The sequence below is a fragment of the Macaca mulatta genome, chromosome 4 (genome assembly GCF_049350105.2).
Source record: "Macaca mulatta isolate MMU2019108-1 chromosome 4, T2T-MMU8v2.0, whole genome shotgun sequence".
Taxonomy (NCBI): Eukaryota; Metazoa; Chordata; class Mammalia; order Primates; family Cercopithecidae; genus Macaca; species Macaca mulatta.
The window spans coordinates 181,095,494-181,112,315 of NC_133409.1; the positions used below are offsets into that span (position 1 = coordinate 181,095,494).

The window sequence follows — 16,822 nt, forward strand, 5'->3', positions numbered from 1 at the left end:
CACAGTAGCACGTTGTTTAGTACACGTAAAGGGGGGGATTGGTTTAAGCAGTGGCTTTTAATAGTGGATTGTTGCAAGGATAATTGAAGATACTTAAATTTAAAACATTATTTTGTGCTAAACTGCATATGGGTTTTTATATAAATTTATTAATTTCTTTAAAAAACTGCTATGGCATCTTATTTTGGTTGAAACATTTTTTATTTTGGTCGGGGGAGAGGTATTGTGGACATAACACTGTAATTAGAATTAGACAAATTGGTTTCATATTCTGCCAAGTTCTCTAACTAGCTCTATGACCTTGAACAAGGGATTTGTGCTTTCTTCAATTTTCTGATCCGGAAAAATGAGGATAATATCAGCTACTTCACCAGGATGTTGTGAGATATAAATGGGAAAAAACATCTTAAGATTACTTAGCAACTGTAAGGAATTACAGAAATGTAAGATATTATTTTGATAGAAACAATAATAAATACTTTGAATACTGTATAGTGTAAGGTTGAAGAATGTATAAGGCAAACTAGGTCTATAGAAAGGTGATAGCTTAACTATATAACTCAAATCTACAAAATACTGTCACATAGCCCAGATATATCATAAATATTAGGAGAGAATAGCTGGGAAACAGAAGCAGTTGTTAGACATTTAAGTATTATAAGATTAGACCAAAAGGTGCATGTGGTCAGATTAGACTGAATCAGAGACCCCTGCTTTTCAGCTTCCACACTGAAGGTAAGACTCACTTCTGCCTTAGCCTAAGGGCCTGGCCAGATTGGCAATTTAGAGTTTGGTGCTATTGAGACCAAGGTGTGGGTGGTGGTGCCCAATCCCTATTTGGCCAGGAGGTTATTTTTCCACCTAGAGAACTCCACTACCCTTACAAAGCTCTGGTCTTTCTCAGTGGAATCTTGAAAAAATGTTTCCTATCAGTACCACTGAATAGAGATTTTAAAAAGTGTATGGTTGGAAAAGAGTTAAGCCCCCGTTGCTGTTGGCAAAATAAAGCAAAGCAACAAAATTGAAAACAACCTAAAAGCATTAGTCCTGTAGAGGCTCAAACTGCAATCTCAGTATCTCACCAACTGTTCGTTTTATCCCCTTTGTTTCTGTGGTGGAGCTAAGCTATCTAGAATCACACCATGATTGTACAGTCTACAAGGCAGTGACACTGGAAGACAGCTGCAAGCATGAAGGAGGCACAGACTTTTGGACTTTTAATATGTGATTCCCCTATGTCCACCCCAAGTAATTTTGGATGCCTTCTCTGGATGTCAGAACCCTAATACACAGTATAGCACAACCTAACAAATACAGAGATTCAGTAGCCCAGAAAATCGCGTTTTGCTGGGTGAGCCTATCCCCGGGCACCACACCTCAGTCAAATCAACATTCTTTGTGCTAACGTGGAGCTCTCCTTGCCTCCAGTGACTTACAGTTGTTTGTACAAAATTTGATATATCCTCGGGCGCCGAATATGAGTTAGCTTTATTAGTTTAATGATCTGCACCTTTCTGGGTAAATGCTTACAGATTTCTGCATTTACGCTCCTGTATATATGCTTGAATTTTGTCTATTTTTTAGTAATTTTAAGTGACAAAATCACAGTTCTTAACTTGTATGTTTCTTCAGTGATTTACAACGTTTCCTGCCTGGCTGGAACTCTGTAGTGGCAGAGATCTGAAATGCATCAGGGAGTAGACAAGTGACGTTTCTATCATGACATGCACATATTTTAAGAACGGTCTTAACTGGATTAATTATATCCTTGAAAGAAATTGGGTTAAAAAGAACAAGAATATTTTAAAATAGTTAACTCTGTGCTTAACCAACAGCAGTTTTTCAGTAGCAGACTGTTAAATTAATGTACAGTGAAATAGGGAAAGATATAGTCATCGGTATTTATGTATCCTTTTGTTATTCTTATGACCTTTTTAAAGCCATAAACAAAAGGACATTTGTTTTGCCTTCCTGCCTTAGCCAGGACACAAATTATAAAAAGAAATGCACAAGGAAACATTAATAAATCAAGTAAATACTAAAATTTCATAATTCTTCTCTTTTTACTGCAGTTTTTTTTCCTTCCAAATTTAAAGTTTTTCATTAAGCATGGCCTTGCACACTGGACAAAGTGCAGCTCTGTTTTAGAGTACCTGCAAAACATCATTTCCTCTATAAATCACTCGAGTGATTAGAACTGCAAAGCATGGACTTTGCAAAGAAACAGCCTTTAATTGTATGGCCTGTCACTTTGAGAGAGAGTGAGAAAGGGAGGAGAGAGGAACTCTAATTTTATATTTTGTACAGTTTTAATTTTTTAATATGTATAGCTATTTACTGCAAAGAGGTTATTATTTCAGTGTGAAGTTTACTGTTAATTTATTATTAACTTCCCTACACACGTATACAAATCTTTATTAATGTATTTGGAACCCTGAGTTCTAAAAACTTTCAGCTAGTATATTCTAAACTTGAAAGGAGTTATTCACATCAGCACTGAACTGGCCAGTTAGGCAGATCTTTAAAAGGATTTGATAGGGATATTCTTCTTGTATTTCCTGTGTATTTTCCCAGTCCTGATTTCATGCTTATGTGTAGTGATTTATTTTTCCAGGGCACTGTGCCATCCAGTAGAGAAGAGGTCAGTGTGGTAGTATTTCATAGCTTTTCTTTCATCCAAAGCCTTGCCACCTTCTGTCCATGACTCATGCATCTACTGGTGTTCTCTGATAGCAAGAACGTTTTGATTAGCTATACAGGTTACCTGGCTATTATTCTCGTCCTGTCCACATGTGGGTGGATGTGTGTGAAATCTGGAGGTCCTAGCCAATATTGAAACATAATCCTATCTAGGCCAGGAAATGCCTGGCTTCCCAGATACTTCTCAGAGCAATAGGGCAGAGACTAAATTTCTTACTTCCTTCCTGTCCTTCTCCATCCCATAACACCTATGGTTCAAATGGGTATTTGATAGTCATTGTATATATTTTATGTGAAAATATCTCTAGGCCCATCATTATCCATTCTAATAGTATCCATTATAGAGGGATCGATCCTATTAGTGAAGCAAATTGCCATATAAATAATTTATTACAAGTAGACATAGTTTAAATCCATGTTCTACCTACTAACTATTAGACCTGAGCTATTACCTCTCAATTCACCTCAGATTCCTCATTTGTAAAATCGAGATGAAAACAGTACCAATGGCATGGGGTTATTGTGAAGAGTTAAAAAGATACTGAATGCAGAGCACTTAGTGCATGCTGGGTGTATACCAAGTGCTGTACAAGTGCTCACTATTCTTCTTAGTACTGCTATCATCATTTGTACTAATAGTAGTCCACATGAAGTTTTTTTTTTTTTTTTCCTCTGGTGGATAAAAACTTCAGTATGAGTGGCAAGAATGGGAGGGAGGGAGAGAGTGGAAAATAGAGGTTCAAACAAAAGGAACTTACGTTAAGGAAAAAAAAAAAAAGGAAAACCAGTGAGATACTGTATTCCTTGGGCATGCTTGTATTCATGTAGTGATGAACAGGCGGACTCACCCTTGCTGTATCTATATATTTTGTACCGTCCAGCACACACATAGGCTGTTAATAGATGCCTTTGGATTTACAGATGTTCCTTAACTTACAGTGGGGGTCTGTCCCTATAAATCCTTTGTACGTCGAAAATATCGAAAGTACATTTTTGGTTTACAGTATCTTCAACGTATCATGGATTTATCTTAGACTCCATTGTAAGTTGAGAAGTGTACTGAATGTGTATCGTTTTCATACCATCATAGAGTTGAAGAATTGTGGGTGGAACCGTCATAAGTTGGGGACTGCTTGTCCTTTTGAGGCTTTTCCAGCATTTCTGGGACTGTATTTATTGAAGTATCTGTGTGTATGTGTACTGTTTTTCTCTTAATCATTTAATTAGAAATTAATCTTTCTATACCTTACCAACAGTTGCTTCCTTTGTGCCGGCTTGTTTTAAACCCTTTAGTCTCATTTTCCTTATAGAGTTTGCCTAAATTATAGAGAATTATTTTAGTATGTTGAAGTTAGTATTATTACACATGTTGAGTTGTACAAAGATGTGCACTCCTGAGTTCACATTGTGTTTGCATTCTTCCTTGCTCTAATATTATACTAAGGGTTTGCAATAATCATTTGCAATATAAAAGAGACTGAAGATTTGCTAGCCTGCTTCAAAATATCAGGTTTGGAGTGGCTTTTATTGGAGGTAAAAATTAGTCGATTTTATACATGTTCTTGATACTTTTAAGAACAAACCAAATGGTAAAACACAGCCTACTAGAAAAATAGGTACAGTGTATATATAATTCCCTGAAAAAAAAATTAAGGTCACAAACACCAAAAACTCTGTCGTGTTAATACTAGTCCAAAACTGAAAAAACACGTTTGTACCATTTTTAAAAAGCTATCACATTGGGGAACATTTTTTTAAATTAATCTTTTAGGATATTTCTTCCCTGTTTGATATTTTTTATATGTAAATCTTTTTCTTTTTTTTTTTTCTTACCAAACTAACCATGGACATAACATAATATTGCAATCTATTGAAACTATGTATGTTTTGGGGGAGATAATTCTGTGCCATGGTAGACCAGTATATAGGATGATTGAAAGCCTCTGGCCTCTTTCTGAAAGGTTGATACCTGTGTTAGCCTTACACTCATCACCCAATACTAGAGAAGGTATTGTGTCTGGCACAGAGCGGCTCTCTTTTCTTGATGTGTTTGAGGTGTATGTGCAACCACTGAGCACCTGTTTGCAAGGCTATTGCCCTTGAAAGGAGGGAAGAGGTGGCTATGTAAAGAGTATCTTAGCTGCTGGACATAAGCAATTCTTCATTATTCAGAGGTTATTGATCATGTTGCTGGATTGCAGTGCTTCTCTGTACCAGGAGGTAAAGCAAAGGAAGTGAAAGTTGTTTCTTTGATGACAGCAGCTTTTATGGGGAAATATTTTTCACCTTTAAAGACTATAGGAGATGGGAGTTATTTCTATGTTTTAAATATTGATGGTATCCTCATTTCCTCTCTACTAATCAGTTAATTATTGCTCTATTGATAATTATTGGCTCTATTCTTGTTCTTCACTTTGGTAATTCCATTTGTCTGTTTTACCTGGTTCTCAATTGTGGTCATTAGTGCAGCCTCTTCATTTTAGATATTTACTCAGTATTTTTTAGTGCAAAATTCTGAGGTCTGGGAGTCCAGGGACCTGGTTTTCATTTTTATTTTTTGGTTGCAGGTTCTGCTACTTCATAACTGTGACTGTATAATAAATATTTACCTGCTTTGAATCCCAATTTCCTGATCTGTAAAATGAGAGGGTTGGATTAATTAATCCCCACAGTCTTTTGAATTTTGTGAGTCTCACAGAGATTTTGTCCAATGATTTGTGTTACAAACATAACCTAGGTATAAATACTTTTATATTATATTCTGTCTCTGTATTCTTCACAGCAGTGGTTAAATCATTGGAAGCTTTCAGTCTCATTCAAAACAGCATCATTTGTTAATCATTGAAGCGTTCATGTATTGCTTATTGGAGGTACAGATTACCTTGACATTGTAATTCCAATTAGCTGGGAAGATGTTTTAGGAGTAATTAGACAACATAGAGTTAAAGAACAGAAAAAGGCAGTGCAAACGAGTGCTTTCTCTTCTTGCAGAAGGGGATATTCTATTTCCTGATGCTTGAGATGATCTAAACAAAGAGATTCATTTTATTAGTGGTTTGGTTTCTTTAGCCCAGTACCATGACCTTATCCTGTTCAAAGAAGCTGCCATAGGGTGCTTAAGTAGAAACATACAGTATGATTTAGCATGCAGTTCACATTGCATATAAGAAAGTTCCCTTTTCATTTGTCTGTCTGGGCTATTCATTCATCTGTATTAGAAGAGAAGAGAAAAATACTAGTCTTTCTGTGTTGCAGGAGGATGGCTTGCCCTTATACATAATGTGTTTGGATGGGGTGTGTAGGGTGTGTGTGTGTGGATGTGAGATCAGTCTTTTTTCAGCCACCTGTGGTCATTGAGAGAAGGGAGAAACTTTCTGTGTTTCTCTCAGCTTTCCATAGTTGTGAAATTTTAGGTAGTTGTCATACTGTAGTCAAAACATGATTCTGTGAATTTTGGAATTGCTCTTTAATTTTTACGTAACTCTGTCTGGAACATTTCTGAGTACTCCATGAAAAGTGAGGGTCCATCCCCTTGGAAGAACAGGAGAGGCATCGGGAACACTGAAACCTGGCCCCTTGGGACCCTGGTGCCCTGCCCTTTGGCCCCAAAGCTGGACTTACAACCACCAGCAATCTAAATCCACCTCCAAACAACACTGAACCACTGCATGGGCAGTGCAAGTGCCCCCAGAACCCAGACCTGGAAATTCTCAGGTGCTGTGTCCTTTCTCCCTCCTCTGAGCTCTGGAGTGTTCTACAATTACATGACTTCTCTGCGCTTGGATCACCTGATTAAAACTGGAAGCACTGTTGCATCATAAAACGCCCTGTAATGGAAAATGACTGAATCAATTTGGTTTGAAAATGCATCTTTTATGGTCTTTTATTATTTTGTTGGGTTTTGACATGTTTTGGTACCAGGTAGAGGAGTGGAAGGAAGGAGATTATTTTCTACTTCAAAACGATGGATGGCTAGGATTCTAGTCCTGGCTTGGTCTGTAACTAGTGTGGTATTAGAAAAGTTGGCTAACCCCCGCTGTGCCTCAGTTACCTGAGAGGCCAAATATCTGCCTGCCTTCCTAGCTTTGTTCTTGTGAGAGTAGGACGGTGGCTCACACCTGTAATCCCAGCACTTTGAGAGGCCGAGGCAGGTGGATCACCTGAGGTCAGGGGTTTGAGAACAGCCTGGCCAACATGGTGAATCCTGTCTCTACTAAAAATACAAAAAATTAGCTGAGTGTGGTGGTGGGCGCTTGTAATCTCAGTTACTCAGGAGGCTGAGACAGGAGAATCACTTGAACCCGGGAGGTGGAAGTCACAGTGAGCCGAAATTGTGCTATTGTACTCTAGCCTGGGCAACAAGAGCGAAATTCTGTCTCAAAAAAAAAAAAGAAAAAAAAAAAAAGGAAAATATTTCTGTGTCTTGAAAATGTTAAAGCCACGGTGATTGCTCAAAATAGTGTGGTATTTAATATAAAATAGATACCCTTCATAGCCCATTTGTGAAATTAAACTTAAAAGGGTCACATTGGGACATTATTTTTACAATTAAAAAGTTTTCTGTAACAAGGATTGAACCTAGGCAGGACTTTATACCGGATTAATTGTGTTCATACTGAGTGAGTTACAGATTTAGTCTATTTGTTCCTTGGTTTCAGAGGAGTCAAGCGTCAGAACTTAATGGTAGTTGTAGGTTCTCATTTGCTATGACATTTCAGTCATTAGTCTGATTGGAGCATTCTTTATCAGCCCTGTGCTTCAAGAGGAGGCGGAAACCACCATCCTGTTGGCTTGGCGGACGTCTGCCTGCTCAGATACTGCGTCTCTCCTCGAGTCCCCAGGGCCTGGGGAAAGGACGAGGGGGCAGCCAGCTGGGCCCCTGGGCTGGGGACCAGGAGCCCTCGCTCGGCTCGTTTCCCACTCATTGTGCGGCCCAGGCCCTATCACTCGAGAGGCCTGGCAAGGAAGCGAGGAGGAAGCCGGTGCCACTACTGGTTCAGAATGTTCCAGTGTGGTTGGAAAGTCTGAGAAGCAGCCTGGGTGAGAAGAACAAGACCTTATTGACAGGGTTCAGTCCTGGTCAGGTCTGTTTCATATCAGCTCTCTAAATAATCACAGCTCTTCCCACCTCAGGGATCTCCAGCACGTTTACTTCTGGCTTTTTTTTTTTTTTTAAACATTTAATGTAGCTATGGTAGAACACAAAGCATTCGAACTTTTTATTCCAAGAGAATGATTAAAAGTGTAGTGTTGCCTGCTTCAAAACAAGAATAGCGAAACAAAGCCCAAACTTCGTACTTTACGTGGCTTTCCAACCTACTGCCAAATTGTTATTCTTATTGCAAATATTTTTCTATTAAGCTGTTTTCTCATTGATTGATTTATAGGGATATTGATTATCCTAAATAACATTTTCAATGGTTATGTAGCCCAACTTGGCTTGTCATGGTCTGAATTGGTCAGTGTCATTATCTAACTTAAATAATGGTCAGTGTCATTATCTCACATATATTTTAGATATGTAAAAACCATAAGAATTGTAAGAATGGGATTAAAAAAGAATATACCAAACATTTTCTCTTCTCCACGTGAATCTACAAACTGAAATATTTACCTCAAGAAGTCAGAAGAAAATCTGCTGGAGATTTTTGGCCTGGCATGGTGGCTCACGCCTGAATCCCAGCCTTTGGGAGGCCAAGGCAGGCAGATCACATGAGGTCTGGAGTTCCAGATCAGCCTGCCAACATGGTGAAAACCCGTCTCTACTACAAATACGAACATTAGCTGGGGATGGTGCCACTCACCTGTAATCCCAGCTATTCAGGAGGCTGAGGCACAAGAATCGCTTGAACCCGGAGGCAGAGGTTGCAGTGAGCCGAGCTAACACCACTGCACTCCGGCCTGGGTGAAAGAGCGAGATTCCATCTTAAAAAAGAAGAAGCAAAAGAAGAAGAAGAAAATCTGCTCCAGGTTTTAATGAACCACAGAATGTGTTCCTTGTATGCTTCGCCTTGTCATTCTGCCTGAATTTATGCATGACTTCTGCGTTAATGTAGTAAACACTCGCTTGGCAGTCCTTTCATTTTCAGGACCCATAGGGTATCTCCAATTCCAGCTTTTGGTCAAGTAATAAGAAAAAGGGTTTTTTTTTTTTTTTTTTTTTTTTTTTTTTCCTGGAATATTTGGTAGGAGCTTTTGAAGCTCAAAGGGATATTTAAAGCCTATTCAAGTTGAAGAAACTGAAGAAAACCCAACCATCCCCAACCACTTTTGAGGACACGAATTTCCAGTGGTTAGAGCTTCTCATTTTTATCTTTTAGTCTGAATGAGATGGATGGGGATCCTCTCGTTGGGCAGAAAGCAGAGGAGCAATTGTGGGATTGACTGCAAAATGTCTAACCAGTTTAAGAGGCTGGTGACTTTTTATAGCACCTCCAGAATGGTGATTTTTGAACTTTCGACCTATTAAATAGTTTAATTATATGTTTCTCATGCTTTCTGTCTAAAAGTGGCTCACGAAATATAGTAGGTCAAATGAAGACCCCTACCAGAAATTTTAAAAATAATTATTAAGAACCAGTTGAGAATCTCTGTATTTTGTCGGATACCTTCATTTTAAGGCAGGAATTAGCTATCTGATTTAAGATTAATAAAAAGGAAATGCTTATGATTTTACAAAAAAGAGAATATCTTCTTTTTTTAAGAGTTCATATGTGTGTGTGCATAGTAATACAAATCTGATCCCCATCCCTGCTCCCTGCCACCTTAAAACCCTTTCAAGCCTTCAGTGAAAAGGCCAGCTGTCCAAAGGTACTTGCCTTCCTCCATGTCCCCTGGCCTTCTTTATTCTGCCATGGAGTCTTTTCCTCCTCACACTAACCCTTCCATGTCCCCAACCCACATAGCTCCCATCTTATCCATTCCCCAGTGGTTCTTTTTCTCTTTACCACTGGAGACAGGGTCTCCTTCTGCTACCCAGGCTGGAGTGCAGTTTTGCAATCATGGCTTACTCCAGCCTCGAACTCCCAGGTTCAAATGATCCTCCCACCTCAGCCTCCCAAGTAGCTGGTACCACAGGCATGAGCCACCATGCCTGGCTAATTTTTAAAGATGTTTTAGACTGGGCATGGTGGCTCACACCTGTAATTCAGCAATTTGGGAGGCCAAGGTAGGAAGAACACTTGTGTCCAGGAGTTTGACACCAGCCTGGGCAACATAGTGAGACCCCGTCTCCACCAATTTTTTGTTTTGTTTTGTTTTAATAGTGGTAGGGTCTCACTGTGTTGCTCAGGCTAGTCTCCAACTCTTGAGTGCAAGTGATCCTCCTGCCTTGACCTCCCAAAGTACTGGGATTACAGGTGTGAGCCACTGTGCCTGGCCCCCGATGATCTTTTTTAACAACCCCCCAGAATTACTAAGATTTCTTTATGTTGCTATGATACCAAGGCATTCTGCCCCCATATTTTGCATGTTTCATACAACTAGTAAGTGGCAAAACCTAAACCCAAATCCATCTGATTTTGGAACTTCATGCTGTCTGTTGATGCTTATCACTTTCCTGGATTTCATTTTCATCCTCTGTCTTCTGTGGAGCTCAAATGAATACTGTTTGTGAAAATGCTTTGTGTACAGTGGAACACCATGTGGTATTTATCGACATCATAGGTAGCCTTTTAAATGCTTTTCTCAAAACTCTTCGTCTCGACCACCTTTCTATACCACTATAAGACTGACGTTTTGCAATTTTTCCTTTCTTCCCAGGATGGTTCCTACCTGGCTGAGTTCCTGCTGGAGAAAGGCTATGAGGTGGGTGACTCAATGGGAAGCAGGCGCAGGCTGGAGGGATTGCTCGCATGCGGTGGCCACATGCTTCCTCTGCTGCCGTCCTCCTGAGTGTGTTTTCCACTGAAACGCAGATAACAAATCAGAATCCAGGGAAGAATGTGTCTTTGGGCTTGTGAGCCTGCCAACCCATTGTGCTGTTTATCTGCTGGTGAGCACTGGTGGCTCCCCTGCACTCACAGTGCTCAGCTGTGGTGCACACTTCCCACATTCTCCGATAACGCAGCAGCCTGTGCAAGCTGAAGCTGTAACATTATTCGGGTTAATTTATGATGTAATGTGTTTCATAAGAAAGTCTTACTCACAGTGAAGTCACTTAATTCAGAAATTACAGAGAGCAATAAAAACCAAGCTGATCGTTGGCAAACGAATGAAAAATTTATACCTGGAGGTTTTCCTTTCTAAAAGGCAACCATATATTTTATGGAGCTGAAACTTTTAGGTTTGCTGCTTTTGTCGTTGTCTTCACCATTTCTCTTTACTTTAAAAGAAACAATAGTTTTATATATTAATTTTGATGTGCTAAGTATGTACAACTTAATTTTTTAAAGAACGTTTTTCAGATATATACATGTATATAAATTCGTGCTATAACAGAAAAAAAAAAAAACCTTTACAGTGGCCCATATGCTCTGATCTGCTTTATGAATGTTTACATTAATAATTTAGGATTGTCTGTTTATTCTAATTGTTGGTACATTGTTTTAAAAATGTGTAATTTGGGCAAATGGAAACACAACAGGAAAGAATTTGGCATCTAAATGCCAACATTATTTGAAGAAAAAAAGTTAATTTCTTTTAACTCATAATCTGAGAGCCTTGACTTTTAGACTTGGAGAAGTAACAGTAGATGTGTTTAGCACCTTCTGTACCCTTTTCTAATAGCTAATGCTACATTTTGTAATTATATCAAAATAAAACAAATGGAATTATGAAATTCATGTGTATACATATGTCCATATGCATAAGTTGCTATAATAATCGAGAAAGAAATACAAATTCTACAGAGCAGAGACTTTTAGACTAGGTTATGTGTAGTGCAAAGTGTTGGTTTTAGAGAAAGACCTATATTTATTCAGGCTAGATTAACCTAAGGCCTGAATATCTATTAAAAGGAATAGCTTGGCAGAGGGATGCCCATACTGTGTTTCAGATGTTTGGGACCAGCTGAGAGATGTTTGGTGGCTAGAGAGGAATTAGTGATGTTGTTGTGTATTGAGTGAACCTAGGAAAGGAGCTAGCTGGAGCAGAAATTGCTGCACTTGTGAAGAGTGTAATTTGGGCAAATGGAAACACAACGGGAAAGAATTTTGAGTGAGGTGGCATGTCAGAAGTGATGCTCAAAACCACATGAGTGTTGGGATCCGCTCTTCCTGGGACAAGGTGGGCTGAGACTGGAGGTGAGGGTGGTGTTAACAGGCAGCGCCTGTGTCTAGTCCAGAAGAGGAGGGAGCACGGCTGTGCACTGCAGTGATGGTAGACCCAGTGACAGTGACAGAGCGAGTTTGGATGTGTAGATGGTAACCATTCTCAAGCATGTGGTACTGTTAGTGTTACTCGAAAAGGCACAGAAGCAGATCTCTGTTTAGGTGTCCCTTGTTAAGGAACTAGCAGACTTCAGAAGACAAGAAGGATGAGAGATTTGCAAATAGATGTAACAAGAGTCTAGGACTGCCTGATAAGCTGCAGATGTTTTTGCGGTATTTGAAATCGTAAGAGCAGATTTTATTCTGATACAAAAAGACAATAGAAGGCCCACTTGGCAAATCATAGTTAATGGGAGGAATTTATCACCGAAACAATGGTTGAGAGAGAAAACAGGTTTAGGAGAGAGAGATCCGTAAACTCATGGAAGGAAACATGGTTGACACTATAGCGGGAAAGTACACAGCCACAAAGCATAATCAGAAATTAATTCTCTTCCTAGTCCGGGGAAGTGTGAGCTGTCTGCATATTGTGGGACTGTAAGTGTGTTTATCCGTACTGTATTCAATTTTAATAGGCTGCTGTCCTCAATTTTAAGAGTTTGGTGTAATTGGAGAATAAACTTTAAGAGGAATCTGATGGTGGCACAGGCTTTATGTTTTTATGCTTACGTCAAAGTAAATGTTAGAGTAATTTTTCAAATTGGCTGCATTGGAAAATTTCCTGATTTATCAGCGGCATCCCTGATTTTTGAAGGCCACGAGTAAAAGAATAGGATTAGTAGATTGCATGAATTAGGATGAGAGAGGGAAGTATTTTATTACATGTGAACTTGGGGTGGGGGGCAGTGGTCGTGGTCAACAGCAACAATTTTGGATGCTTAGAGACGTCAGGCTCTCCAGCTTTAGTGTGCATCAGAATCAGGCCCTGTTAAGACACAGGAGGCTGGTTCGGGGCTCTGGGAACTGTTCTTTCTAACATGACCCCAGTCAGTGTGACATCGCTTGCCTGGGTACTACAGACAGAGAAACCATCACAACTAAAGGTTTAGATGAGATCAGGTGATGGATTGAATCATATGATGAAGTTGAACAAGGTACCCTAAGACGTTTTAGATCCGTGAGGCCTTGCTTCTCTGGGTTACGTATTGTGTTGAATCTAGCCTTTGTGTGAGGTATATTCCAAAGGTCAGAACAGCTGGAAACAACCTTCTTAGGGACGGCAGAGGACAAATCAGGAACAGATCAGCCCTGTGAAGAAGAGGCGTGATGCTGAGGCTGAGTTGTTCTTTCTAGAAAAGCAAGGCACACTGGTTGGTTAGCAGTGGTAAGGCCAATTGTGCATTTTGAAACTGGGAAGCATGGGCAATGTGGAGAGGCCACAGCCACCTGGAGGGGAGTGTGCAGGAGGGCAGGGCTAGGTTGGTGGAGTCGTGATGATGGGTGGTGTAGGCAAAAACAAACCCTGTGTATGGAATTCATGTAGCGCAGTTAGACGTACTCCTTTACTTTTTCTCCCATCAGAAAAGCAAAATGAAAGTACAAATAACTTAGCTAGCCTTAAAGCAAAAATAGGCAAAAATAGGCATTTGCGGATGACTTGAAAAGCAATAGCGTATACTAACAGATTGATTAGTTATGGTTAATCACTTTGTATCACCTCACACACATTTAGATTCCTGAAGCCGTGGGGCCTCGCCATCAAATGGGGCCACTGAAATCCACATCTCTGAATGAACCGTTTGAAGTGAAAAAGTGAAGGGTTACTTCTCACTGAGAAAAGCCTTAATTTAGAAGTTTAAAATGACAGGTTTAAATGTTGTTGCTTGAATTTTGCTCAGGATTAAATGTTAAGGAGAGCATAAGGAGAATGGATGTAACACTCATTCATTCTTTATTACTTATAGGTGTCATCTCATAATGAGGAAACCCAAAAATTGTTGGGTTTTATGGACAATCACTCTTTGATACTTTATACACTTAATTCTACACATCGCTGAAGGGCAGAGGATCATTCTCCTTTACCCCTGTTGTCAGTACAGAGCCAGCGGGGTGGACAAGGTGGTTAGCTCGCTGTGGCAGAGGAGCCTCAGGCTGGGCACTGGACGCCTGTGTCTCACTCTTCCTCTGCCACTTGCAGGCTCCGTGACCCTGTGCAAGTCACTCGACCCCTCTGAAACTTAGTTGCCTTTTCTGTAAATGGGGTGATAAGCACACCTATCTCCGGAGGTGGTTGCGGAGATTAGGTAAGACAGTACGTGGAAAATGCTTAGCCCAGTGGAGTTCTACGGGACTCATGGGCTTATTGATACGGACCTGGCAGAGTGACATGCGGTCTAATGTGGACAAGCCAGTGGACACGGATCTTTAATCGGCTCTTTAGTTGGATTCGTTGATCAGCATTCCTGAGTAGCAGGCATGCTCTGTTGTCTAGGATGCTGGAGCTGTTTGCATTTCTTCCTGTCATAAGGGAAAACGGAGGATTGACAGAAATGAAGCTTTTTATGAAAGCGCGTTCTAGTTCCAAGTGTGTTTCCAGCACCACTGTTAGCAGATAAACCAACAACACACTTTTGTACACATTTTGCAGTAAGTACAGAGGAAAACCAGAGAAGTAAAGACAATGTTGAACCCTTTAAAAGCTAAAATCTGGGACTATATGACAAATCTGTATTGAATAACTTAGTAACAGCTACAACACAATGTATCAGAATTTAAAATAAATAATAGGTAAATTGTGACATGAAGGATCAGCATAGAAAAGAAAAGGATGTAGGGATAGTCCGATTGTTATCTCTGGGAGATTTTTTGTTAGAACATGAAGTTGCTATACTTTCTTAATCTATGAGAATCCTTCAACTATTTTTCCTCTGGGTTGTTATCCCAGAAGCCTTTATACTTTGATTAGAAAAAAGGTGAAGCTTTTATGGATTTCATTTTGAAACTATACTGAGTGTTGGCAGGGTTGACCGAGTCTATGTTCTTTAACATTGCCACTTACTAGCTGTGTTATCTCAGGCAATGTCCTCATTCATGGAATGGGACCAGTATTATTATAGTAAGGTTGTTGTGATGATTAAGTCATTTAATACATACAGAGAACAGTGTCTAGTACATGATCATTGCTGTGTAAGTGTTAACTATTGATATTACTTAAATAATCTGTACTTTTCAAAAGGTGAGTGACATTAACCATCCCTGGGAGTCATCCTTGCCTCCAAGAGAAATCTAGACACTAAGAATTTGAAATTCAGTGGTAATAATTTTCCATTTTCTTGATCATAATTAATAAATAATAAAGCATTTCTGTTATTTTCCTGATCTGACTCTGGATTTTGAAGTTAAACCAACTTTGTTTTAAATGGAAAGAACTTGAAATTTTTTTTTTTATCACCTTGTTAAGTGGGACATGAAATTTGTCAAAAAACTCATTTTCATTTATTATAAGACCTCAGTATTTCAGAATTATATTTTGTGTCTGAACTACTATAATTTTGTAATGATTTTGATTAAGTTTATATAAAGCCAGATTCAGCTCTTTATCTTTTCAGTTTGGTTCCTAATACCTCATATCTTTTCTCCCAAAATCCTTATAAAAACAAACAAAAAGCTCTATCTACATCCCTTCTGTAAAGAGAAAGCCGCTAATCTCAAATTCTTAACTAGATTATGCAGTTTGCACACATTTTGGCTTGTGTTGAAGTCCGTATTTCACCTGTCTCAGAAGCAGACAGACCTAGCTTTCATTAGTTCTTAGAATAATACCTGCTGTCATGGATTAAGCATTTGGCAGGTCTTTCTTTCCGTGTGTACACATACCAAATGGTGGGAGTTAGAGGAAATTAAAACACTTGATTTGAAAAAAAAAGCAACCAGTGCTTAATGCTTTTGATTTTTAACGTGACAGTAAAGTCTTGGTTGTGATTGGCTGTGACTTCGTGTAGTTGTCTGCATTTTACATGGAATGCATCAAAATCATTTCATGTTTTTGTCAAAGCTTTTTATATTTATATGTAATGAATACATATTAATAAATGGCATCTCTCTATATTTTGGGCTGCTGGAATATGTGACTTCCCCAGAATCCAGCAATCTAGAGAAGATAACCTAAATAACACTAATGTTATTCTTTTCACTGTCAAAGTTAAATTACTGTTTTTAGAACATAGACATTCTTTTCTATTTAATAAAACAGAATTTACATCTGAGAAATCTATTTCAGAAGTAACTTTGATAGTAAACGCAAGTTTTGCTATGTATAAGTATATATGTGAAATACATACTTTTTGTTAAAATTGAGTTTGTAGAGCAGTTCAACTTTACAATTAACTAGCAACCTGAAAAATTGGAGATCATGAAGTAGAACAGATAAGCTTAATACTAGTGTTTTCTCCATGTCTAAATTAGGAAGTAGATATGTATAGCCAGATCTCAATTTAATGCTTCCTAGGGTTGAATGTTTGCCTCCTCAAATGTCAACCAAGTTTGTGAAGTTCGTTTCCCAAAATATTTTCATGTTTACTAACTTCTCTTGGGTTTCGTTCTTTTGGAAAATAATGTTGATGAGTGCTTTTCTCCCAAAGCAGCTCACCAACAGAAATATTAATTGTGGGTGTGTTGTATCTTTCGCAGAAGTCAATTTCTCATGTATGCCATTTAAAATTATGACATTTCTTTCTGTTTGAAAGAAAGTCTTATATTCTTATAATTTACCTCCATATTTGGAATATTTGAGTCATACCAAGGATTAATTTTGGTTTGAAATAGAAACGATTGAGTTAAAATATAGAAGTATATTCAGCTGCAAATGAACTTTTCAACATAAGAAGGAACACTTGTAAAATAAGTCAAGGATT

At 38.8% G+C, this 16,822-nt stretch overlaps 1 protein-coding gene across 4 annotated transcripts in view; it reads left to right on the forward strand.

The window, feature by feature from the left end:
- The window catches only part of GMDS (GDP-mannose 4,6-dehydratase), a 629,179-nt gene that overhangs the window by 107,898 nt on the left and 504,459 nt on the right, over positions 1-16,822 (forward strand). For 3 of the 4 annotated variants that reach the window (NM_001266789.1, XM_077998638.1, XM_077998636.1), the window contains 1 exon segment: positions 10,462-10,506. In NM_001266789.1, the coding sequence (NP_001253718.1) occupies positions 10,462-10,506 (45 nt within the window). 4 annotated transcript variants of the gene reach the window in all.